At 42.0% G+C, this 26,642-nt stretch overlaps 1 protein-coding gene and 1 non-coding gene across 2 annotated transcripts in view; both read left to right on the top strand.

Annotated features, from left to right (window-relative positions):
* Positions 1-1,468: 1,468 nt before the first annotated feature.
* Positions 1,469-26,642, top strand: part of MCM6 (minichromosome maintenance complex component 6) — a 55,272-nt gene continuing 30,098 nt past the window's right edge. Inside the window, exons 1-8 of the mRNA XM_066345531.1 lie at positions 1,469-1,649; positions 5,857-6,003; positions 8,262-8,372; positions 15,076-15,325; positions 18,670-18,835; positions 19,103-19,248; positions 20,777-20,927; positions 22,863-23,004. Coding sequence (XP_066201628.1) covers positions 1,543-1,649; positions 5,857-6,003; positions 8,262-8,372; positions 15,076-15,325; positions 18,670-18,835; positions 19,103-19,248; positions 20,777-20,927; positions 22,863-23,004 — 1,220 coding nt within the window. The 5' untranslated portion in view covers positions 1,469-1,542. The remainder of the gene's footprint in view (positions 1,650-5,856; positions 6,004-8,261; positions 8,373-15,075; positions 15,326-18,669; positions 18,836-19,102; positions 19,249-20,776; positions 20,928-22,862; positions 23,005-26,642) is intronic.
* Positions 16,594-16,669, top strand: TRNAT-UGU (transfer RNA threonine (anticodon UGU)). The gene has a single exon. It is a non-coding gene; the product is annotated as a tRNA-Thr (tRNA).

The following is a 26,642-nucleotide window of genomic DNA, read 5'->3' as shown; positions in this document are numbered from 1 at the left end:
CACTTGCAGACGTCATCTACTATTCCGGTCCAGAGGCTCATGCCTGAAGGAGGAAGGGAGGACCTATGAGGTGTGAAGGGTTGGGAAGAGCAAGCCCCAAGTTTCTCAGAGGGCATAGCTGCAAATCAGCCTGGAACTCAGCACTTGTTGTTCGCTGTCTTTCTTCCATATGTGGGACTTTAGTTCTGAAAAGTTTACCCTGAGGATAGTAGAGGAAGAAAAGGGAGGAAAGGAAATATGAGAGAAAATAATGAGGGTTTTTGAGAGTATAGAGAATATTAGGCAAAATCCGGTCAGCAAACTACTCCTAGATATTTATCTTCTGGATCCGTTCTTAGTGCAGGAGGGCTGTGAGTTATCAGGAAGCATACTGAGTTTGAGGTTCCTGAAATACATGCATGTATTTCAGTGATGTCCATCCAGTAGCCAAGCAGATGCTGGAGCTGGTGAAAGTCTGAGGGATACAGAGCCTCAACTGTTCCCATCCCTTTCAAAAAAGGTAAGACTGTACATACAATCTCGATACACTCCAGTCCACAGCATTTTTGTTAAGCATTGTAAATATCTTGTGAAAAGTGTATTTTTGTGTTAAAGAATTACTGTAACTTCTCTCAGCCTGTTTGGCATTTAAAAAAATTTCTTTTAATGTCCTGGAAGCCTCAAAAAATGGAAGTGGCCCAGGAAAGAGTACTGGCTGGTGATACATATTTAGTAGTCATCAGCACCTAGATGTTAACTGAAGCCAAGGGACTGAAGGGGGCCATCCAAGGAGCACCTTTATGGGAAAGGAGGGCTCTGGAACCAGAACCGTTAAGGGACTAGCTGAAGAAGAGACGCCTACAAAGGAGGCTAACTAAACAGGAGTAGCTAAAGGGATAGGAGGAAAATCAAGTGAAAGAAGTCGAAGAAAGAGAGTCAAAGAGAAGGGAAGGAGGTCGCAAGCCAACAGTGCGTTTAAGAGAGAAATTAACAGTGTCAAATATTTTCCCGGTCAGCACTAATAAAATAGCTATACCAATTCCCTTCTCCCCCACCTCCGATACTGTTGTTTACTCATCAGTTTTCTCTTCTAGTTTTACAAGCTGGTTTACAGCTTACGTCCTCCACTTAGATGGCTCAAGTAGGAAGTCTCAATCTTACTCGTTTTTATCTTACAGAAGTCCGACGCCTACTGTTCAATTAACATCAGTGGAACGATTTGAAGAACATTTAAATGACGGCCCAAAGATCCGGCCTTGCTCCAGAAACCAGTCCCCAGAACCCGACCACACTGCGCAGGCGCCTAAACAGAACCCGGGCTTCCTCATGGTTTTTACATTTGGCGCGAAATCCCCGCTTCGTGGGCGGAGCTGAGAGAGAAGCCGCATTCATTGGGCAGGCTTGGCGCGAAATCTCTAAACTCCTGCGCCACGATTGGTTTTGGTCGGGCAAGGGGGCGGGGCTGAGACGGCTGCAGCGGCGCGCGCAAAGCTGCAGCGCCGGGAGATCCGCGAGTCGTGGCGGTCGTGTGTTTCTGCTGTGACCCCTGAGCGCTAGGCAGCGATGGACCTCGCGGCGTCAGCGGAGCCGGGCGCAGGCAGCCAGCACCCGGAAGTCCGCGACGAGGTGGCTGAGAAGTGCCAGAAACTGTTCCTGGATTTCTTGGAGGAGTAAGTCGCGGCTGCCCTTCCTCACCGAACTTGCCAAGCTCCCCCTCGCTTCCGTAGTCCGGGGAGCGTGGGGCGGGCGCCGTGGAGAGCAGCCCTCTCCCCACTTGGGGCGTCTTCGGGCCGCCGCGGTGCGCCTGGGGCGGGCTGGGCTGGTTTCCAGGGATGAGATCCACGGCGTGCCCTTCCGCTTAGCATGGAGCGCTTTACTCGCGCCATCCATTCTTCACAGCCTCGGTGGTCGTGTAGCCTCTGGTTACCTGTGCAGAGAGGAGGCATCGTCAGGCAAGGAACTTGCCCAGGAGGCCACAGCTGGCAGCTTCCAGAGGGCGGCCGAACTGGCATTGGCGTCCCGGCAGAGGCCGATGGGACCGGACAGCCAGGACCATGGCATGGGATTAGGGGCACCTGGGCCCTGGCAGCCCTTGGAGCCAGTAGAGATAAAAGTACTCCAGAGGGCCCTGTGGTTTGACAAAGGCTCGGGTGCGCCCTGTCCTGCTTAAAAGTAACTACGTGCTCCCTGCATCCCTTCCTGCCTTTCCTTCCGCCCTTCACCCCCCCCCCTTATTTTTTCGGTTGCCTTCTGGGCTCCTGGCCTCTCATAACCCCCCTCCCTGGCTTGCCACTGCCACAGTTACTGTTCTTAGAGATAGTGCAGATACTCACTTTTAGAATGTGGACTCGACTGCCTTCAGGATGGAGTTTGAACACTTGAATGTCCTGTGAAATTTTTTGTGTGTGTAGTAAAATATAAGTAGCATAAACTGACCACTTTAACCATTTGTAAGCGTAGAGTTCAGTGGGATTCACCTTGTTATTCCTGCAACGATGATCATTCATTTCCAGAGCTCTTCCTCTTCCCAAAGTCAAACTCTGCACCTGTTAAACAATAACGCCCTTTCTCCCCCACCCCCAATATCTGTCAACCTCCGTGCTACTTTCTGCCTGTGAATTTGACAGTGCCTCATGTACTTGGAGTCGTGCAGCATTTGTCCTTTTTTTTTTTTTTTTACAGAGACATAGACAGGGACAGGCAGACAGGAACAGAGAGAGATGAGAAGCATCAATCATCAGTTTTTCGTTGTGACACCTTAGGTGTTCATTGATTGTTTTCTCATATGTGCCTTGACCGTGGGGCTACAGCAGACCGAGTAACCCCTTGCTCGAGCCAGCGACCTTCGGTCCAAGCTGGTGAGCTTTGCTCAAACCAGATGAGCCTGTGCTCAAGCTGGCAACCTCGGGGTCTCAAACCTGGGTCCTCCACATCCCAGTCCAACACTATCCACTGCGCCATCGCCTGGTCAGGCAGCATTTGTCCTTTTGTGACCAGTTTATTTCACTTAGCATAAGGGCTTCAAGGTTCATCCATGGTGTAGTACGTGCCAGAATTTTCTTTTTAAAGCTGAGTAATACTCCATTGTATGTATATACTATATTGTGTGTGTTCCCTCATCTGTCCATGGACACTTGGGTTGTTTCCACACTTTCACATTTGTGAATATTTCTGCTGTTTTATGACATTCTGATATTCTTAGAACCATAATTTTACTTATATTCCCTATCTTCAGTGTTTTTTAGTCTGTGCCTAACAGGTATTTATTCTTCAAAGCTTAGCTAAGGAAATAGTATAAAGCTTTCAAGCAGAACCAGTCCTTTCTTCCTTTACATTCCCAAGTTGCCTTTTTTTTTTTTTTGTATTTTTCTGAAGCTGGAAACGGGGAGAGACAGTCAGACAGACTCCCACATGCGCCCGACCGGGATCCACCCGGCACGCCCACCAGGGGCGAAGCTCTGCCCCTCCGGGGCGTAGCTCTGCTGCGACCACAGCCACTCTAGCTCCTGGGGCAGAGGCTAAGGAGCCATCCCCAGCACCCGGGCCATCTTTGCTCCAATGGAGCCTTGGCTGCGGGAGGGGAAGAGAGAGACAGAGAGGAAGGAGGGGTGGGGGTGGAGAAGCAAATGGGCGCTTCTCCTATGTGCCCTGGCCGGGAATCGAACCCGGGTTCCCCGCACGCCAGGCCGACGCTCTACCGCTGAGCCAACCAGCCAGGGCCCCCAAGTTGCCATTTTTATTACATCTGGTAATATAATAACTTCTTGTATCTGTACCTATCCGCCACTTCATCTTCAGTGTAAATCCCATCCTTAACTCTTCCCCTAGCTACCACACCGCACTACAAAGGTCTTCAATTCATGCTTTGTTTCAACAAATAATATAATCGCCTTCATAACCTCAGTTACCTTACACCTAGATGCTGGGATTGTGATGAACAAGACAATCCCTGTACTTCATTGGGGGGAAAAATGTTACTCTCTTTCAAAAACCAACATTGATTTGCTATTATTATTTGCTTATGGGAAAAGTTCACATTCTTCACAACTTTCCTTTTCATTTCCATCTTCCACAACCAGCCTGTTATCTATACTCCTCTCATACCTTTTCTGACTTGCAAACACCTCTAGCTAATCTACCTACCACTTACTTTCCTTTCAAGTTTCAAGTCTTTCAAGGCTGAATTCCAGTGCCACCTTTTATATGCATAAAGACTTTCTAGATGTTAGAGATAGTTAATATCCCCCTATCACATTTCTTGTACTTTATCCTTTTTGTTCTTTTTTCCTTTTTTAAAAATTTTATTGTGGAAAGAGCACTTACATCAGATCTACTCAACTCATTTTTAACTGGACAATATCTTACTCAGTATAGGTACAATGTTGTTAGGGCTTCTTATTCTTACTTGACTGAAACTTTACCTGTTGAAGAGCATTTTCCCCTTCAGCCCCCGGCAACCACCATTCCACTATTTGATTATGAATTTGATTATTTTAGATATCTCATAGACTCACGCAGTATCTTTCTATGATTGCCTTATTTTGCTTAGCCTAATGTCCTCTTGACATGTATTGCAGAGTTCCTTTTTTAAGGCTGACTAGTATTCCATTGTATGTGTATGTCACATTTTTTAATCATTTGTGATGGACATTTAGGTTGTTCTGTACCTCTCTTTAGTAGGAGTCTGTATCCCGTGAGAGTGCCAGCCCTAAGGTAGGCACAGCAGTTATCTCCAGTATAGTGCTTTGCAGACAGATGTTCAGTAACCAGAACATGCTGTATTTGAAGGAGGAGTTGATTTTGCTTCAAAACTAATCTTCATATCATGTTAAAAAGAACAAAAGCAAATATGTTTGTATGGTATTCCTTTTGGAAAAAAACACGAACTTTATTTTGTGTGTTTATGTATTTTTTTATGACAATGTATTTTTTTTCTTTTTTTTATTTTAGTGAGAGAGAGAGACAGGAACATTCATCTGTTTCTGGATGTGCCCTGACCAGGGATAGAACCAGCATCCTTTGCACTTTAGAACGATGCTCTAACTAGCTGAGCTATCAGGCCAGGGCTATTTATTTATTTTTATTCTGGTTTTAAAACCAAAAAGTAATCTGTCAGTATTCCCTGTAGAAATTGAGTCTTTAAATTTTTACCTGCATTTCTTGTTTTAACATTTCCTGAGATTAGTTATACATAACAATAATTAAAAGAGTAGTAAGCATTTGTTGATTAGAAAATATTGATCCTGACTAGGCAGTGGCGCAGTGGATAGAGTGTCGGACTGGGATGTGGAAGACCCAGGTTCGAGACCCCGAGGTCGCCAGCTTGACTGCGGGCTCATCTGGTTTGAGCAAGGCTCACCAGCTTGAACCCAAGGTCTGCTGTAGCCCCACAGTCAAGGCACATATGAGAAATCAATCAATGAACAACTAAGGAGCTACAACAAAAATTGATGTTTCTCATCTCTCCCTTCCTGTCTGTCTGTCCCTCTCTCTGACTCTGCATCAAAAAAAAAAAAAAAAAAAAAGAAAGAAAATATTGAATCAAGAAATGCAGGTTAAAATCTGAAAACCCAGTTTTTCTACGTTCCGAGCTGTGCATAAAACGTTTTACAGACTTCCCTCATTTAATATTCACAGTGATCTTATGAGAAAAAGTGATGTCCTATTCTGATTTGTTTCATTTTGATTTTTTTCCTTAAGGAGAAAGGCAGGTTTAGAAAGGATAAGGAGTTGCCCCATACTATACAACTACTAAATGGGCCTGTCTGGCTCTAAAGCTGAAGATCTTTAACCAATACACTGAAGTATCAGGCATTTAGATTCTTGCTTTTACTGCCTAGTTCTTCAGTTTAATTTGACTTGCCTGTGTCTCTGCAGGTTTCAGAACAGTGATGGAGAAGCTAAGTATTTGCAGTTAGCAGAAGAGCTGATCCGTCCTGAGAGAAACACACTGGTTGTGAGTTTTGTGGACTTGGAGCAATTTAACCAGCAACTTGCCACCACTATTCAAGAGGAGTTCTACAGGTATGGTATAGTAATCTTCTTTACTTTAACTAGGCGTGGAGCCTGGGAGGCCAGCTCGTTTTGGGCTGAAAAGGTTCATTTGTGAGGCAGAAGGGCAGCTGTCACAGAGGCCCTTTGATAGAGCCAGTGGTCTTTTTAGCGTTGCCCTGAACTAATTTAGGCCTTTCTAGAGGTGAATATTTTTCATATGAGAATGTTGAAGACCTCTGCTTTCTATGTAGTTTTCCTAAGTTTTAAGAAGATCATTTACTTTGGGTCAGGCATTCAGTGTTATTGCTGTCATTCATTTGAATTCCCATTCCCACCCACCCTGTAGGCTGTTTGAGAAAGTGTGTGGTTCTGTTCTTAGTCAGGGATGTCTCTACAGCGGTGATGTTGTTCTAAGGTTTATAATTTTTTTCTGATTATAAAAGTAATGTGTATATTGTAGAATATTTGGAGAGTAGAGAGAAGTAGTGAGAATAAATCATCTGTATAGTTGTAATCCCACCACCCATAGATACCATCATTATCAGGTTGGTAGCAGCCAAGTTCCAAGAGCCTTCTAGGTCTGCAAGTGCAGGGTTTTCCTAAGGATCTCCTGACAAGCTTTTTTTTTTTTAATTTTTTTATTGATTGATTAGAGAAAGGAAAGGAGAGAGAGGGAAACATCGCTTTGAGATTCCACTTATTTATGTACTTATTGGTTGATTCTTGTGTGTGCTCTGACCAGGGATCGAACCCACAACCTTGGTGTATCAGGACACTGCTCTGACCAACTGAGCTACCAGGCCAGGGCCGTTTCCTCACACATTTAATGTATTTCTGCGTATCTAATTATTGGAATCATACTGTAGGTAGTGCATCCTGCCCTTTTCACTGAATAGTATAACACATTTTCCATGCTGTATAAAATTCCTTGAAAATATTTTAATAGCTGATTGGTATTTTTTTGGCAGAAATTAATCATATTTAATAATTTAAGGTTTAATTTTGTTTTTAATTACTATATAAAGCACAAAACATTTTCTTACACAGATCTTTGTATTTGCATTAAATAAATGTGACAATCTGTATAAATAAAATTAGGTTAAAATAAACATTGTGGACAATGGTGAAAGAAACAGAAGACCCAAGAGTAAGGAGACATAGTCCTGTATTTTTACCTGGTAGACTAGGAGCTGGAGGACTATCTTCATGTTTCTAGTCTTACCTGACCATGATTGGAGAGATGAATAGCAAAGTTTATTGTGAAAACATGCATTAGTAAAAGTACTGACAAGTAAGAGGGAGATAGAAAATCAGGACTGGTGGTAGAAACCTATGCCCATACCTCATGCACAGGCCATGCAGCAATTCTGTCTTGTGAAAGTAGCTGATTTATCAGAGGACTTCAGAGTCCACTGCTTAAAACAAGCTGCAGCAGCTATTGAGAACTTCTATCAGGAGGACATGGGCCGCTTCAGTCTACTCTACACTCTCAAATGGGATGTTCCGGCCAATTTCTGATATACACACATTTCTCCCCTGACCTCATCCGTTTTCTTCTATGTAATTTATTGTGTCTGAACTTATATATATATATATATATATATATATATATATATGTCTTTGATCCATTTTGAATAAATTTTTGTACATGAGTACAAACTGTAATCTAGTTTCATTCTTTTGCATGTAGCTTTTTTACTTTCCCAGCACCATTTATTCATTTACTTATTTTAAATGTTCATTTTATTGATTTGAGAGAGAGAGAGAGACAGGAACATTGATCTATTCCTATATGTGCCCTGACGAGGGCTCAAACTGTGCACTTTAGGGCAATGCTAACCAACTGAGCTACCGGGCCAGGGCATGACCTCATTCATTTCTTATTCAGGAATTAAACCTAGAAAAATATCTTGGCCTTAAGAGCAAATGAAAGGCGGCCTTGTTGGATTGTAAGCCTACCCACCCATATTGTTTAGGTAGAGTCTTGGACAGAGCAGTGGCCTACAGTGTGGTTGGGATTGTTTAAAGATAATGGATATTTGGCAACAGCATTTCATCTTTGGTGTTTCTGCTGTCTTAACTCTTATTTGTGTTTGGGATAGGGAGGATTAAAAGAGACTCCTAAAGCTGGACTAGATAATATTAAGAATCCTGCATAAATTCTAACGCTTGGTTGCAACCAGATGAAATTACTTCGTCTCGGCTATTGTCAAGCATGAAGGGGGAAGGAAGCCTTGGTAATAAATCTCTTGAAGATATAGATTGATCTTTTTTTGTTTGCTTCTCAGAGTTTATCCTTACTTATGTCGGGCCTTAAAAACCTTCGTCAAGGACCGTAAAGAGATTCCTCCTGCCAAGGATTTTTATGTTGCGTTCCAAGATCTACCTACTAGACACAAGTAAGAAACCTTTTTCTGGAAGAAAAGAAATTTACCAAATATTGTAGTATAGGCATCACTTAATTGTCAGAAAACTCAGGAGGTTGTAGTCTTCGATTTGTAAAGTTATGCCCAGTTATCCAAAAAGTTTAGTTTTGGAGAGAAATATATTTTTCTATGGAGATACGATGGGAAGTGTAAGGCCAGGAGCCGCCATCGTGGCCATTCACATGCAGGTTCCCATTGGATTCGGGCAGACGGTAAAGAAATGGCGGAGTCGGAGGATGGTGGGCCATCCTATTTATTGGTGTCTCACCAATACAGGCAAACCACAAAAGAAGACAAGGAAAAAGCAGAAAACCAGCTTTTCCCATGAAGGGCAAGGGATCAGGGAAGCCCCTGCAATCGTGATAGCAGGAAGCTCCTTATCCCACTTTATAGTGTAGAGAACCAAAAACCCTCAATCCAATATACAAACAAGGAAGTCTCTGATACAGAGTCACTTATCTGAGGCATAATTGGATTCCTCATGAGAGTGCACCACCCAGATCATACAATCAGTCAAGGGTGTGGGGAAAAGCTTAGTCTTAAAACTAAACCTTAGGCTACAATGACCCTGCCTGCCTACAGCCCGTCCCCCACACCCAATACAAATCACAAGCGAGCAAACATATATATCATATTTACAAACCCATTTGACCAACAGGAAGTAAGTTAAGTGAAGCAATTTCTGAGTATTGTCATATTTTAGGATACCTTTTAAGGGAACAATTGGGAAAAAATTAGGAAATTTGAAAACTGAGAACAGTCACAGTTTCATGAATTGGTGGAAAATTTTGTCAGAGCTTAAATGGCATAACTTTTTTTTAGAAATTAAACTTAATGGGGTGGTGTCATTGATCAATAAGAGTACATAGGTTTCAGGTAAACATTTCTATAGCATTTGAACTGTTGATTGTGTTGTGTGCCCATCACCCAAAGCCAAATCATTTTCCTTCACCAAATATTTGTCCCTCCTTACTCCCCTCCCTCCACCCTCCTCCTGGTAATCACTTTACTTTTATCTCTCTGCATGAGTCAGAGTTTTATAACCCACCTATGTTAAAATCATATAGTTCTTAGCTTTTTCTGATTTACTTATTTCACTTAGTATTATGTTCTTAAGGTCCATCTACGTTGTCATAAATGGACCACATTGTCGTAGATAATATTATCATTTCTTATGGCTGAGTAGTATTCCATTGTATATATGTACCACATCTTCTTTATCCAATCATCTATTTAGAGGGACACTTTGGTTTCCATGTCTTGGTCACCATGAATAATTCTCCAATGAACATGGGGGTGCAGTGCCTCTATGTACCAATGTTTTCGAGTTTTTAGATAGATACCCAGTAGAGGGATTGCTGGGTCATATGGTAGATCCATTCTTAATTTTTTGAGGAACCATTATACTGTCTTCCATAATGGCTGTACCAGTTTACATTTCCACCAGTAGTGAATGAGGGTTCCTTTTTCTCCACAGCCTCTCCAACACTGTTGTTACCTGTCTTGCTGATAACAAGTGTGAGGTGGTATCTCATCGTAGTTTTGATTTGTATTTCTCTTAATAGCTAGTGAAGATGAGCATTTTTTCATATAGCTATTTGTTGTTTGAACGTCTTCATGGGAGAAGTGTCTGTTCAGATCCTCCTCATTTTTTTTTTTTTACAGAGAGAGGGATAGACAGGGACAGACAGACAGGGACAGAGAGATGAGAAGCATCAATCATTAGTTTTTTGTTGTGCATTGCAACACCTTAGTTGTTCATTGATTGCTTTCTCATATGTGCCTTGACCGCGGGCCTTCAGCAGACCGAGTAACCCCTTGCTTGATCCAGCAAGCTTGGGCTCAAGCTGGTGAGCTTTTTGCTCAAACCAGATGAGCCCTCGCTCAAGCTGGTGACCTCGGGGTCTCGAACCTGAGTTTTCCGCATCCCAGCCTGATGCTCTATCCACTGCACCACTGCCCAGTCAGGCCTCCTCGTTTTTTAATTAGATTGTTTGCTTGTTTGTTGCTAAGCTTTGTGTGTTCTTTATATATTTTGGGTATTGACCCCTTATTAGAGCTGTTAGTTTTGAATATCATCTCCCATTTGGTTGGCTGCCATTTTGTTTTGTTGTCGATTTCTTTTACTGTGCAGAAACTTGAGTTTAATGTAGTCCCATTCATTTATTTTTGCCTTTAGTTCCCTTGTGTTTGGAGCCATATTCATAAAATATTCTCTACAGCCCCAAGGTTCATCAGTTTGGTACCTAATGTTTTCTTCTATGTAATTTATTGTTTCAGAGCTTATATTTAGGTCTTCGCTCCTTTTTTTTTTTTTTTTTTTTTTTTACAGAGACAGAGAGTGAGTCAGAGAGAGGGATAGACAAGGACAGACAGACAGGAATGGAGAGAGATGTGAAGCATCAATCATTAGTTTTTCATTGCGCGTTGCAACACCTTAGTTGTTCATTGATTGCTTTCTCATATGTGCCTTGACCGAGTAGCCCCTTGCTGGGGCCAGCAACCTTGGGTTCAAGCTGGTGAGCTTTTGCTCAAACCAGATGAGCCCGCGCTCAAGCTGGCGACCTCGGGGTCTCGAACCTGGATCCTCTGCATCCCAGTCCGACACTATCCACTGCGCCACTGCCTGGTCAGGCGCCATTTTTTTTTAAAGTATTTTTTATTTAAGTCTTCATTCATTTTTTAGAGAGCAGGGGAGTGGGAGCAGGAAGCATCAACTCCCATATGTGCCTTGACCAGGTAAGCCCAGGGTTTTGAATTGGCGACCTCAGCATTCCAGGTCATCACTTGATCCACTGCGCCACCACAGGCCAGGCTTTGCTCCATTTTTGAGTTAATTTTTGTGCAAGGGGACAAGGTGCAATCAAGTTTCATTCTTTTGCATGTGGCTTTCCAACTTTCCCAGCCCCATTTATTTTTATTTTTATTTTTTTTGTATTTTTCTGAAGCTGGAAACGGGGAGAGACAGTCAGACAGACTCCCTCATGCGCCCGACCAGGATCCACCCAGCACGCCCACCAGGGGCGAAGCTCTGCCCCTCGGGGGTGTCACTCTGCTGCAACCACAGCCACTCTAGCACCTGGGGCAGAGGCCAAGGAGCCATCCCCAGCGCCCGGGCCATATTTGCTCCAATGGAGCCTTGGCTGCGGGAGGGGAAGAGAGAGACAGAGAGGAAGGAGGGGTGGGGGTGGAGAAGCAAATGGGCGCTTCTCCTGTGTGCCCTGGCCGGGAATCGAACCCGGGTCCCCCGCACGCCAGGCCGACACTCTACCGCTGAGCCAACTGGCCAGGGCAAGCAGTAGATTTTTTGTATCTTGTAACTTTACTGTATTTGTTTACTATGTCTAATAGTTTCTCAGTGGAGTCTTTGGGGTTTTCCATATACAGGATCATACCATCTGTAAAAAGTGATACCCTTACTTCTTTCCCAATATGGCTGCCTTTTATTTCTTGCCTGTGCCTGATTGCTCTGGCTAAGACTTCCAGCACTATGTTGAGTAAGAGTGGAGAGTGGGCAGCCTTGTCTTGTTCCTGGTTTTAGAGGAAAAGCCTTCAGTTTTTCACCATTTAGTATGGTATTGGCTGATGGTTTGTCATATATGGCTTTTATTATGTTGATGTTCTTTCCCTCTATGCCCCTTTTATTGAGTATTTTAAACATAAATGAGTGTTAAATCTTACTGAATGCCTTTTCTACATCTATTGATAAAGTCGTATGATTTTTGTCCTTTGCTTTGTTGATGTGGTATATTACACTGATTGATTTGTGTATGTTGAACCATCCTTGTGTTCCTGGAATGAATCCCACTTGATCATGGTGTATTATTTATTTTTATTTATTTATTTATTTTTATTCTCTCTGAGAGTGAGTCAGAGAGAAGGATACACAGGGATAGACAGACAGAAACAGAGAGAGATGAGAAGCATCAATCTTTAGTTTTTCATTGTGCGTTGCAACACCTTAGTTGTTCATTGATTGCTTTCTCATATGTGCCTTGACCGCGGGCCTTCAGCAGACTGAGTAAACTCTTGCTGGAGCCAGCAACCTTGGGTTCAAGCTGGTGAGCTTTTCCTCAAACCAGATGAGCCTGCACTCAAGCTGGCGACCTCGGGGTCTCGAACCTGGGTCCTCTGCATCCCAGTCCGACGCTCTATCCACTGCACCACCGCCTGGTCAGGCTTATTTTTTTTTTAATGTATCTTTATATTCGACTTGCTAGTACTTTGTTTAGGATTTTTGCATCTGTATTTATTAGGGATACTGGTCTGGAGTTTTCTTGTGTTATCTTTGCCAAGTTTTGTTTTCAGGGTTATGTTGGCCTCATAAAATGTGTTAGAGAGTATTGCTTCTTCTATTTTTGGAAAACTTTGAGAAGGCTAGGTACCAAATCTTCTTTGACTGTTTGGTAGAATTCAATAGTGTATCCATCTGGTCCTGAGCTTTTAGTTTTTAGCAGGTTTTTGATAGTTGTTTCTATTTCTTCCCTGCCTCTGAGTTGATTTAGGTTTTCCACTTCTTCGTGACTCAGTCTAGGAAGACTGTATAGTTCTAGGAGCTTATCCATTTCTTCTAGATTGTTGGTGTCATATAATCTTTGATAGCATTCTATCTATAATTCTGTGGTAAATTCTCCTTAGTGAAATACTCATTTTGTTCATTAATTTGTTTTCTGAGCTTATTAAATTGCCTATTGGTGTTCCCTCACATCTCATTGAGTATTTTCAGAACTTCAATTTTGAATTCTCTATAATTTAACTCCAAAGTTTTCATGTGATTGAGATTACTTTCTGGTGATTTTTCATTTTCTTTCTGAACTGCATCTCTTTCTCGGTTAGCCATAGTATTTGGTGTTTTCTGCATTGATGGCATTTGAGAATGGTATTGTTAAAAAATCAAACAAAAACAACAAAATAAAAATGAAAGAGGAAAAACCCCACACAAAAAACAAAGAACAAAAACTAACAAACAAAATCAAAAGAAACAAAGCAGTCACCCACATAAAAAAAAGAGAAATAAAGTAAAAAACCCAAGAGAGACCTGTGGTGGCGCAGTGGATAAAGCATCGACCTGGAATGCTGAGGTCGCCGGTTCAAAACCCTGGGCTTACCTGGTCAAGGCACATATGGGAGTTGATGCTTCCTGCTCCTCCCCCACTTCTCTCTCTCTCTCTCTCTCTATTCTCTAAAAAATGAATAAATAAAAATAATTTTAGCCTGACCTGTGGTGGCGCAGTGGATAAAGCATCACCTGGAAATGCTGAGGTCGCCGGTTCGAAACCCTGGGCTTGCCTGGTCAAGGCACATATGGGAGTTGATGCTTCCAGCTCCTCCCCCCTGTCTCTCTCTCCTCTCTCTCTCTCTGTCTCTCTCTCCTCTCTAAAATGAATAAATAAAAATAAAAAAATTTAAAAAAAATAAAGATTAAAAAAAAAACCCAAGAGAATAAAAAGGGGGTTATGTTTCACTTCCAAGAGGTTTTCTGTTCTTTCCAGTAGGTGGCACTGGATTGCAGGTGTTAGCTCTGTGAAATCCCCATTGCCCAGGCTGGCCTCAGCTGAGATGTTGCTGTCACCATGGTGATGGGGTGGGGTGTGTTGTGATGTGTACAGCTTTAGCAATGGCAATCTCAGGCCTCTGGGCACTCCTCTCCACATCTCAACAGGCCAGGGGCCAGACCTAGAGCACCTCCATTCTTTAGTATGTCTCTGCCACTCTTCACACCCCAAGAGGGAAGGGAAGCGGGATCTTGGAGGTTGGGGGGCCGCACTTTGTATTATATTTCTCTGTCTCTGTCCCAAGTGCTAGCTGCCAGCAGACTGTGACCCCTTCGCTCTGCTGCTGCTTTGGTTCAGTATCTCTGTAGGTACCCTCCAGTCTCCGCTCCTCCTGGCAAAAGAAAACTTAGTCACTCCAGGTTTCTCCCCTTTCCAGTCTCTACTGCAAGTGCCTCTTATCTTCCACCCACTTCTCCACCCTTCCCACCTTTAGTCAGTTAGATGAGCAGATCTTCTCAGGCAAGCCTGCAAGCCTAGCTGAGCTTCCTTCCCTGCGTTATAGCTGTTCAGTTGTTGAAACTTAAAGGGGAGAGATGAAGGTTATCTCTCATACTACCATTACTCTGACATCATCTCCTTAAATGGCTTAACTTTTTTTTAAGATATTATTTATTGGTTTATTAGTAAGAAAAAGAAAGAGAATGGGAGAGGAGCAGGGAACAACAACTCATAGTAGTTTTTTCTTGTATGTGCCTTGACCAGGCAAGCCCAGGGTTTCAAACTGGTGACCTCAGCATTCCAGGTCAACACTTTATCCACTGCACCACCACAGGTCAGGTGGTATAACTTTTAAACAGTTTTCTCACTTAGTCGTTATTTAAAGAACTAATTTACTGGAAGGAACTGAAGTGACATTTTGAAAACTTAAACTACTGAGATTACTTTTAAAGTTACCAAGTTGTTTAATAGTAAATGGGTTTGTAAACTAAAGGAAATATTTCTGAACTTGTGAGTCTAAAATATTTTTCCCATAACTTTACTATGAAAATAATATATGCTTATTTAGAAATTGTAGATGAGAAAAAATATATTTGCATATAAAACAAAAATGGGTTCATACTGTTACGTAATTATTTCTTTGGTGGCCTTTATTTACCTATGGAGCATGTGTCTTTCAACAGAATTCGAGAACTCACCTCATCCAGAATTGGTTTGCTCACTCGCATTAGTGGGCAGGTGGTACGGACTCACCCCGTCCACCCAGAGCTTGTGAATGGAACTTTCCTGTGCTTGGACTGTCAGATGGTGATCAAGGATGTAGAACAGCAATTCAAATACACACAGCCAAACATCTGCCGAAATCCAGTTTGTGCCAACAGAAGGAGATTTCTGCTAGACACAAATAAATCAAGATTTGTTGATTTTCAAAAGGTATTTATTAACTTCTGTTTAGGTCAGATTCAGCCTATGCTAATAATTCACTTCTAGGCACCTGTAAGTATTGTTAATGGTGTTTAGACAACATTAAATTTAGTTTTCATTTAAATCAGGGATCATCAAATGAGATTATAGATTTAAGCCAAAAACTCAGTGCAAATTTCAGTGTGTATATGTGTTTTAACCTTTAATAACTTGGAAGCTCCTTCAGACTGTGACAAAATGTATTTGTTAAAGAATAAATAATAATTATTATTTTTTTTTATTTTTTTTTATTTGAAGCACTTTTATTTATTTATTTATTTATTTTTGTATCTTTCTGAAGCTGGAAACGGGGAGAGACAGCCAGATAGACTCCCGCATGCGCCCGACCGGGATCCACCCGGCACACCCACCAGGGGCAACACTCTGCCCACCAGGGGGCGACACTGCCGCGACCAGAGCCACTCCAGCGCCTGGGGCAGAGGCCAAGGAGCCATCCCCAGCACCCGGGCCATCCCGCTCCAATGGAGCCTCGGCTGCGGGAGGGGAAGAGAGAGACAGAGAGGAAGGGGGGGGTTTGGAGAAGCAAATGGGCGCTTCCCCCATGCGCCCTGGCCGGGAATCGAACCCGGGTCCCCCACACGCCAGGCCGACGCTCTACCGCTGAGCCAACTGGCCAGGGCCAATAATTATTATTAAGTAGAGTTAAGAAAACTTTCGGCCCTGGCCCATTGGCTCAGCAGTAGAGTGTCAGTCTGGTCTGTGGATGTCCTGGGTTCAAGTCCTGGTCAGGGCACACAAGAGAAGAGACCGTCTGCTTCTCCACCCCTCCCCTTCTCGCTTCCCCTCTCTCTCTCTCTCTCTCTCTCTCTCTCTCTCTCTCTCTCTCTCTCTCACCCCCTTTCCCCTCCTCCCCTCCTACAGCCAGGGCTGGATTAGAGCAATTTGGCCTTGAGTGCTGAGGTAGGCTCCATGGCCTTCACCTCATGCACTAAAGAAATGGCTCCAGTTGCAATGGACCAAGGGCCCCAAATGAGCAGAGCATCACCCTCTAGTGGGCTGGCTTGGTGGATCCCGGTTGGGGTACATGCAGGAGTCTGTCTCTGCCTCCCCTCCTCTCACTAAAAAAAAAAGACAGAAAACTTTGGTGAACTAGAGACTTACTGGTGTAAGACTTCAGGTAGGTGGCTCCAAGCGATAAGGCATGAATAATAAGACTGGTACAAATGGACATGTTTGTCAATAGCAATGAGATTACCGTGATTTAAATAGAGGAGCCAGCCCTGGTCGGTTGGCTCAGTGGTAGAGCATTGGCCTTGTATGTGGAAGTCCCAGGTTTGATTCCTGGTCAGGGCAGACAGGAGAAGTGACCATCTGCTTCTCTACACCCCCCTCTCCCTTTCTCTCATTCTTTCTCACTCTTCTCTTCCCCTCCCACAGCCATGGCACAAATGGTTCAAGCAAAGTTGGCCCTGAGGATGGCTCCGTGGCTTCGCCTCAGGCACTAAAATAACTTGGTTGCTGAGCAATGGAGCAGCAGCCCAGATAGGCAGAGCATTGGCTGGTAGGGGGCTTGCCGGGTGGATCCCAGTCGAGGCGCATACAGGAGTCTGTCTCTGCTACCCCGCTTCTCACTTAATGAAAAAAGAAGAAAGAAAGAGAGGGAGGGAAGGAGGGAGGGAGGGAGGGAAGAAGGAAAAGAAAGAAAGAGAGAGAGAGAGAAAAAGAAAGAGATAGATAGATAGATAGATAGATAGATAGATAGATAGATAGATAGATTAGATTAGATAGATAGATAAAGGAGCCAGATTGGAGATTACCTGAGAGATGATTTGGTATGAGGCATGGAGGTACTTGTAGCCTTAACTCTCAGATTGAGAAGTTTGGACCTATTGATTTTCAGGAGATACGAATTTTTCTTTTTTAAAGGAAGATGAATGGGACAGTGGTTTGTAGTATTTCACAAGAAGCTAATAGGTGCAGTTGTAGTTCCCTGGACAATAGTTTGATAGTAGCAGTAAGAGTGAAAGAGGTGGAGGCCTCACATCTCTGCAGGACTTAGTAACTCTGGGATATGCAAAGGGAAAAGAAGAGCTGCAGCAGTTGAAGCATTAAAGCATGTAGGAATGGTTACCAGCTTAAAATAATAGTTAATTTGGTTTTTTGTCCTTATTCAAGTTTCCTATATTTATCTGACACTTAATTTTTTTTTTGTTTGTTTGTTTGTTTGTTTGTTTGTTTTTTTCATTTTTCTGAAGCTGGAAACAGGGAGAGACAGTCAGACAGACTCCCACATGCGCCCGACCGGGATCCACCCGGCACGCCCACCAGGGGCGACACTCTGCCCACCAGGGGGCGATGCTCTGCCCATCCTGGGCGTCGCCATGTTGCGACCAGAGCCACTCTAGCGCCTGAGGCAGAGGCCACAGAGCCATGCCCAGCGCCCGGGCCATCTTTGCTCCAATGGAGCCTTGGCTGCAGGAGGGGAAGAGAGAGACAGAGAGGAAAGCGCGGCGGAGGGGTGGAGAAGCAAATGGGCGCTTCTCCTGTGTGCCCTGGCCGGGAGTCGAACCCGGGTCCTCCGCACGCTAGGCCGACGCTCTACCGCTGAGCCAACCGGCCAGGGCTGACACTTAATTTTTAACAAGTATATACTGTACTTACAACTTTGGGTAGGAAATACTTTATATTAAAAAAGAACATGATATAACAATCCAATATAAATGATGAATAGATTGGGTCTTGGTTTGAGAAAAACAGGTAACATCTATACTACAAGACATTTGACAATTGGGGAAATTTGAAGCTGGACTAGTAATAGACATGTAATAAAATATTTAATTCTCTTAGTGTGATGATGGCATTGTGGTTACACAGGAGATTGTCTTTATTCATAGGTGATGGGTGCTTAAATAGTTAGGGATGAAATATCTTGATATTTACTCTTTATTTTTTCAAATACAGTAAAATATGTGTGATATGTGTGTTTAGGTAGTATTAACAGTTGCATTGAAATGGCATAAATTACATGATTTTTTTCATAAAATTTCCCTGAAAAGTTAAGAGGAAGCTGGAACACAGAACAGATATTTAACTACATAGTCAATTTGGACAAAGAGAGAAAAGAGAAACTGTTCTATATTAATGAGAGTAAAAGTGAAGATTTTAAATAGGTATAATCTTTTATCAAATTGATATGTTTTAGGGTAGAGAATTTTTACGATAAACGATGGAATATGTCAAAAGTCTGCAAACGGTAAGGTAGTTTAGAACATGTCAATATTTGTGGCATTTAATTTAGATTATATGGCATTTGAATAAGAGCTCTTATACTTGGCTATTTGTCTTTGTTATAGGTTCGTATTCAAGAGACTCAAGCTGAGCTTCCTCGAGGAAGTATCCCACGCAGTTTAGAAGTGATCTTGAGGGCTGAAGCTGTGGAATCAGCTCAGGCTGGTGACAAGTGTGACTTTACAGGGACACTAATTGTTGTGCCTGATGTATCTAAGCTTAGCACACCAGGTTGGTGATACAAGGCTCAAATTGAAGAAATTCTGTTACCCGCACTGCAGAATATCTAGCTTCTTGTATCTTCCTTATCTTATTTTTGGCTGCCAATCAGAGGAAAAATAAGGAGCTATGATGAGAACAAAGGCAAATTAATTTTGCTACAAAAATTCATCCTAAATTAAATCTTTGGATTTCTAGGTTTTATTTGAGCAATTTTGACTCTCAGTACAGTACCTTCAGTATTTGACCTGTGAACCAACTTATCACTTAATCTTTCAGGAGCACGTGCAGAAAGTAATTCTCGTGTCAGTGGTGTTGATGGATATGAGACAGAAGGCATTCGAGGACTTCGGGCCCTTGGTGTTAGGGACCTTTCATACAGGCTGGTCTTTCTTGCCTGTTGTGTGGCACCAACCAACCCAAGGGTGAGTCTTATTTTTCTGAAGCTGGAAACGGGGAGAGACAGTCAGACAGACTCCCGCATGCGCCCAACCGGGATCCACCCGGCACGCCCACCAGAGGCGAAGCTCTGCCCACCAGGGGGGATGCTCTGCCCCTCCGGGGCGTCACTCTGCCGCGACCAGAGCCACTCTAGCGCCTGGGGCAGAGGCCAAGGAGCCACCCCCAGCGCCCGGGCCATCTTTGCTCCAATGAAGCCTTGGCTGTGGGAGGGGAAGAGAGAGACAGAGAGGAAGGTGGGGGGTGGAGAAGCAAATGGGCGCTTCTCCTGTGTGCCCTGGCCGGGAATCGAACCCGGGTCCCCCGCACGCCAGGCCGACGCTCTACCGCTGAGCCAACCGGCCAAGGCGTGAGTCTTAATAGAATGGCAAAGCTTGAGAAAGAATGCTTCCTCCCCCAAGGCTGCCACAAAGTTACCGGTTTCTGAAACACCTAGTTATCTAGTCAAGGTAGGGGCTTGTTGAGATTTTTTTTTCTTTTTCTTTTAGTTTTAAAATTAAATCTTCTCATGTCTGTCTTCCTGACAAGGAAAAGTTTTGTTTTCATGTAAGAGCTCATTGCTTTAAAAGCATTGGTACAAATTATCCCCGAAGGAGTTTTTTTATTTATTTATTTTATTTATTTATTTATTTATTTATTTATTTATTTATTTACAGAGACAGAGTCAGAGAGAGGGATGATAGGGACAGACAGGGATGGAGAGAGATGAGAAGCATCAATCATCAGTTTTTTGTTGCGACACCTTAGTTGTTCATTGATTGCTTTCTCATATGTGCCTTGACCGTGGGCCTTCAGCAGACCGAGTAACCCATTGCTCAAGCCAGCGACCTTGGGTCCAAGCTGGCGGGTCTTTGCTCAAACCAGATGAGCCTGTGCTCAAGCTGGCGACCTCGGGGTCTCGAACCTGGGTCCTCCGCATCCCAGTACGATGCTCTATCCATTGTGCCACCACCTGGTCAGGCGGTTTTTTATTTTTAATCATCACAATTTGTCTTTCATGCTCCTGGAGGAAGTACAAATATTCATTTGGGAAGTAAATTGCTTTCTGAGGGTGTAGACCCTTGGTGTGATGGTTGTCCAGAATTTGATTCTGTGTCCTGAATGGGAAAACAGGTAGAAAGAGTCTGGAAAATAGTCCAGCTTTGGAACAAGAGAAGTACACAAAATACTGTCCTGTCACTTGATGTTCATCTTTGTGTCTTTGGCTAACATTTCATTATAGCTCACCTCGTGACCGTTCAAATTTATTTAGATAGCAGTACAAAACAGTGATGGTAGCTCTCATGTTGTTTTTAATTCATAGGATACTGACAAAGTCTTCAGGATTTTGATTAACTTAGGCCTTACTTTGGAGATTTTTTTTAAAACTTTGTAGTCAGCATGTTTCTGAAGTTGACCTTCCAGACTGTATTTTGTTCGTGGTGAAAGTTTATTCTCTTTCGCATTATTTTGACCATTTCTATACTAATATTTCTCCTTTCTCCATTCCCTCAGTTTGGAGGGAAAGAGCTCCGAGATGAGGAGCAGACAGCTGAGAGCATTAAGAACCAAATGACCGTGAAGGAGTGGGAGAAAGTGTTTGAGATGAGCCAGGATAAAAACCTGTACCACAATCTCTGCACCAGCCTGTTCCCTACTATACACGGTAAGGCTTCCATCCGTCTGTGGCATAGACTTGAAATCCAAGAGAATTATTATAGAATGACAAAGACATCAGTCAAGACATGATTGCTTAAAGCGCACAAATCAGATCATGAAAGTTTTTTAGTAGGTCTTTAAGTCATTTTTTAAAAGACAAATATATCATTCCACATAAAATGAGGTACCTAGAATAGGCAAATTTGTAGAGACTGCAAGTAAAGAGAGTACCGGGGTTGGGGCGGGCCTGGGGAGTTACCATTGAAAGGTAGAGTTTCTGTTTGGGATGATGAAAAGCTCTAGAAATTGATAGGGATGGTGGTTATAAAACATAGTGAATGTACTTAATTCCACTGAAATATACAGTTAAACATAGTTGAAATGATAAATTTTATGTTATATGTATATTACCACAATTTTTTTAAAAAAGAAACAAAGGTCATTTAGTCTTCTTTTCTTGACTTTAGTACAAAACTGCAAAATTATAGTTTTGCAATTACAGTATGCTACTTTAGTATCTTTTAATTTTCAAAGCTGGAGATTTCTTGCTATTTCTTGGTTACATGTACATGTCTGTACTTTGGTGGTTTCTTCTTTCACTTTTCTTGGCCCTTGGTTGCAAGCTATTCTTTGGAGGCTATATAACTAAATTTTCAGGTCATGCTTTACCATTTTTTTATTCTTCCATACTCAATTAGAGTTATGGCAAGAACTCAACAAGAACTCAAGTATATACCTTTCTTAGGTATATACTTTTTAATGATTTACAAGTACCTTTTTATTCCTATCTAAATATTTGGTAAATAAAATTAAACTGAGATTTACATTAATAATTACTTATAGATTTTAGGGTGTCCTCTTTTTATACTGCTTCATTATTGCTGTATAATAAATTACCCCAAAACTTAGTGTTTTAAAAGAGCAAACATTACTCATACAGTCTGTGGGTCAGGAATTGAGAGGCATGGCTGGTCATTCTGCTCAGTCCTTTATGAGGTTGCAGCCAGGAGATCAGCCAGGGCTTCAGTCATCTGAAGGCTTTGCTAGGGATAGGGGGTCCACTCACGGGGGGACTTACACAGCTTAGCTGAAGTTACATACCTTCACTTGTACCAAATGCTGTGAGAAATAAGAGGATTAAGTTCCTTCTTGAAATGAGTATCAAAGAATTTGTGGACTATTTAAAAACTTTCAGACCTCTAATACATTTCTTTCATAGGTAATGAGTCAGAGAAGTTGGTTTGTGGAATGGGTTTTTTAATTTTCTACTTTTAAGAAGTGGTTTTGTAAATATGCCTAGCACTTTGTTGATGGAATTCACAGAAAGTCATAATAATGAGCCAGAAAAATATTTCTTTCAATAGCACATTTCTAAAGATCCAATGTTTTTTAATTGTGCATTTTCTTCTTATTGGATTTATAAATAGTTCTTAGAAGCAGCTGTAAATCACATAGAGTGTTTTGTCTAATCCCTGTCAGTTCAGTTAGCATGTGTTTATATTCAGCACTGGTCACGGTTGGTAATACAAAAGATATGTCATGGACCATTTCTCAAACTGTTGCTAGAACCGCAAAACATGCCATCAGAAAGAACGAGCAAATATGAAAAGCTGTGGTGAGCATAGTTTATTCACTGGGAGAGATATTTGAGAACTACCACATAGAGAAAAGCTGTGTGTAAGGCAGTAGGACTTGTGAACAGGGCAGGGCTCTTAGAAGGATGAGGATTGGCATCTGTAACACCTGCAGTATAGGTGAAGACATTGGGATAAGGGGACTCAAGTCCACAGAGCAAGAACCAAGATTAGAAGCCAGATGTTTTTACTTCAGTGTTAGGCCTTGCTGCAGCTTTATCTGCTCTTTTGGTTGGTAAACATGCTTTTCTAGTTTCCTGTAATATTGTTAAATCTCCAGTTGAAAATACCTTGGGTTTCTGTTTCAGGCAATGATGAAGTAAAACGGGGTGTCCTACTGATGCTCTTTGGTGGTGTTCCAAAGACAACGGGGGAAGGAACCTCTCTTCGAGGGGACATAAATGTTTGCGTTGTTGGTGACCCAAGTACAGCTAAGAGCCAGTTTCTCAAGTAAGTGTTTGAGACAGTACAGCAGGAGAAACAGTGTGCACAGTCCCAGCTGTCTGTGCTGCCAAGAGTGCAGTCAGCGTGCCTTTACTGGAGCAGGAGAGTGAGTTATGACTGTTGGATGTATAACTCAGAGCAAATACACCTTACTTTGTTTAGTAGAATGTAACATTTTACCATTTTTTGGAATAGGGAAAATTGCCTATAATCCCATACCTACATAGAACTCTCTTCATCTTTGTATAATATCTTTGTATAATCTTTGAATATTCAGATATGTATTTTATTGGTTGTAAATCACAGCATAGATATTTTTTATTTTAATATGCCCTAAATAGTTTTCCATTCTTTAGTTTCACAATTGTTTTTGTTGGTGTGCGTTACTTAAAAAGTCATTTCCTCAGCCTCTCCTAGTTTATTTTTAATGATTATAGTGAGCACCGTGATGTATCCAACTTTATTTTTTTGTTTTCTTTGGGTAAATTACAACTATAGAATTGCTGAGATTAAGAATACAAACAGGCCCTGGCCGGTTGGCTCAGCGGTAGAGCGTCGGCCTGGTGTGCAGGGGACCCGGGTTCGATTCCCGGCCAGGGCACATAGGAGAAGCGCCCATTTGCTTCTCTACCCCCCCCCCCCTCCTTCCTCTCTATCTCTCTCTTCCCCTCCCGCAGCCAAGGCTCCATTGGAACAAAGATGGCCTGGGCACTGGGGATGGCTCCTTGGCCTCTGCCCCAGGCGCTAGAGTGGCTCTGGTCGCGGCAGAGCGAGCCCGGAGGGGCAGAGCATCGCCCCCTGGTGGGCAGAGCATCGCCCCTGGTGGGCGTGCCATGTGGATCCTGGTCGGGCACATGCGGGAGTCTGTCTGACTGTCTCTCCCCGTTTCCAGCTTCAGAAAAATACAAAAAAAAAAAAAAAAAAGAATACAAACAACTTTAAAGTTCATAAACAGGACACACTTTCTAAAGCAGTGCTATAAGCATGAGACATTTTTTGCTAGCATTTCCTGTGTAGTTATGTCTTACCTCAGCAGCACCCAGGCAGGCTATGCCTCTTTTTTTCAGGGAGGCAAATGAAACTTCTCTGAGCCTCAGTAACTTGCCTATTTTCTCAGAGCTGACAAGTGACACCAAGCCATGAGTCAGAACTAAGATATATTTAACAGCAAAGTGTGTGATTTTCCTATTACAGGGTGGGTCAAAGATAGATTTACAGTTATCTGTATAGAAAGTAATACAATAATTGATAAATAATAATACAAGAATAAACTGTTTCACGCACTCACACCTGTAAACCTACTTTTGCCTCACCCTGTATGTCCAGATGCCTTTCCTGTATTTGTTTGGGAAATTCATAATGTGGCACTGTTCTAAAACATAGAACATTTTTAGTTGGTTTGAAGTGTTAAAATGAAATTTTTTTTTAACTATATTGGGGATTAGTTCTAGATTTGAAGATAATATTCCTGTCTTAAAATGAATTCTTTTTTCTCTTCGTTTTCTCTGCTCCCAGATCCCGCCTCTCCCCCATCAATACTTCCGCCACCTGAAAAAGATGTACTACAGTGTTGCCTCTGATGACAGCATTGTATTATACGTGACTGTCTTAGAAATAGCCTTTTAGTTAGCAGGTTTTTTACCATCATTTTTGCAATATAATTTATGTATCAGAATTTTCCTCTTTAAAGCGTACAATTCAGTAGTTTTAGTATATTCAGAGTTGCACAACCATAATTGAAGGAAATTTAGAACATTTTCGTCACCTAGAAAGAAATAATGTATCCAGCTAGCCATCTCTCTTCATTCTCTCCCCTGCCCATAGGTGACCACTAATCGACTTCATTGTCTCTGTCTGGATAGTTCATAGAAATGGAATGAGATGCTGTGTAGTCCTTTGGGACTAACTGGCGTCTTCCACTTCACATAATGTTTTCAAGGTCCAGCCATTTTGGAACATGCATCAGTACTTCACTTTTATTTATTGCCTAATATGCTGTCATACATTATACCACACTTAGTTAGTCATTCATCGGTTAACAGACATTTGGATGTCTCTGCTTTGGCTTTTATAAGCAATGATGCTTATAAACATTCGTGTATAAGTTTTTACCATTTTTTTGTGTGTGGTAAAATTTACACCATTTTAAACATTTTTACAAGTACAGTTCAGTGGCATTGAGTACATTAAAGTTGTGCGGCCATTACCACCACCTAGCTCCAGAAATATTTCATCTTCCCAAACTGAAACTCTGCTCCCATTAAACAGTAACCCTTTATTCCCTCTCTCCCCAGCCCCTAGCAACCACCATTCTACCAGTTCTGTTGCTGAATTTGATTATTCTAAGTCCCTCATGTGACTGGTTCATTTCACTCAGCATAGTATATTAAAGAACCATTCATGTTGTATAATTTCTCCAAATTTCCTTTCTTTTTAAGACTGAATTGTATGTATTTGTCATATTTTGTTTATCCATTCAATGGACATTTGAGTTGTTTCTATCTTTGGGCTATTGTGACTAGTGCTGCTATGAACATTGGTGTGCAAGTGTCTGTTTAAGTCCCTGCTTTTGATTCTTTGGGATAATTTTAGCTCTTAAATTTAGATTCTTGAGTCTTTTTTTTTTTTTTTTTAGACAGAAACAGATAGGGACAGACAAGAAGGGAGAGAGATGAGAAGCATCAGTTCTTAGTTGCGGCACCTTAGTTGTTCATTGATTGCTTTCTCATATGTGCCTTGACTGGGGGGCTACAGCAAACTGAGTGACCTCTTGCTCAAGCCAGCAAACTTCAGCTCAAGCTGGCGACCTTGGGGTTTCGAACCTGGGTCCTCTGCATTCCAGTCCGATGCTCTATCCACTGCACCACTGCCTGGTCAGGCAGATTCTTGATTTATTTTGAGTTAATTTTTATATATGGTATCAAGTAGGGGTCTAACTTTATTCTTTTGCATGTAGATGGCCAGTTGTCCCAACATCAAGATGATTTTTTTGACCCATTGAATTGTTTTGGTTCCCTTGTAAGAAATCATTTGATCATAAATGTGATGGTTTACTTCTGAACTCTAAATTATATTAATCTCTGTGTTTATCCTTGGGGCAGCACCACACTATCCTTATTACTATAGCTTTAAAGTAAGTTTCAAAATCAGAAAATGTGAGTTGTTCGACTCTTCTTTTTTAGGTTGTTTTGGTTATTCTGGGTCCCTTAAGTTTCCACATGAATTTTAGGATCAGTTTCTCAGTTTCTACAAAGAAGCCAGTTGTGATACTAATACGGATTGCACCAAATCTGTAGATCAATTTGAGGTGTATTGGCTTTTTAACAATATTAAGTGTCCTGACCCATGAATATGGAACACTTTCCATTTATTTCAGCCTTCTTTAATTTCTTTGAACAACATTTTAGTTTTCAGGGAATGAGCTTCCATTTCTTTTGTTAAACTTATTCCTAAGTATTTTAATCTTTTTGACGCTATTATAAATAGAACTATTTTTTTATTTTCATTTTTGGGTTGTTTATTACACTTGCATAGAAATAAGGTTCATGATCTGATCTTTTTTGTCTTGCAAGAACTCATTAGTTCTATTTTGTGTGACAGAGAGAGGGACAGACAAGAAGGGGGAGATGAAAACCATCAAGTCT

The sequence above is a fragment of the Saccopteryx leptura genome, chromosome 7 (genome assembly GCF_036850995.1).
Source record: "Saccopteryx leptura isolate mSacLep1 chromosome 7, mSacLep1_pri_phased_curated, whole genome shotgun sequence".
Lineage (NCBI taxonomy): Eukaryota > Metazoa > Chordata > Mammalia > Chiroptera > Emballonuridae > Saccopteryx > Saccopteryx leptura.
Note: the sequence above shows the minus strand (reverse complement) of the source record. Positions and strands in the feature narration are given on the sequence as shown.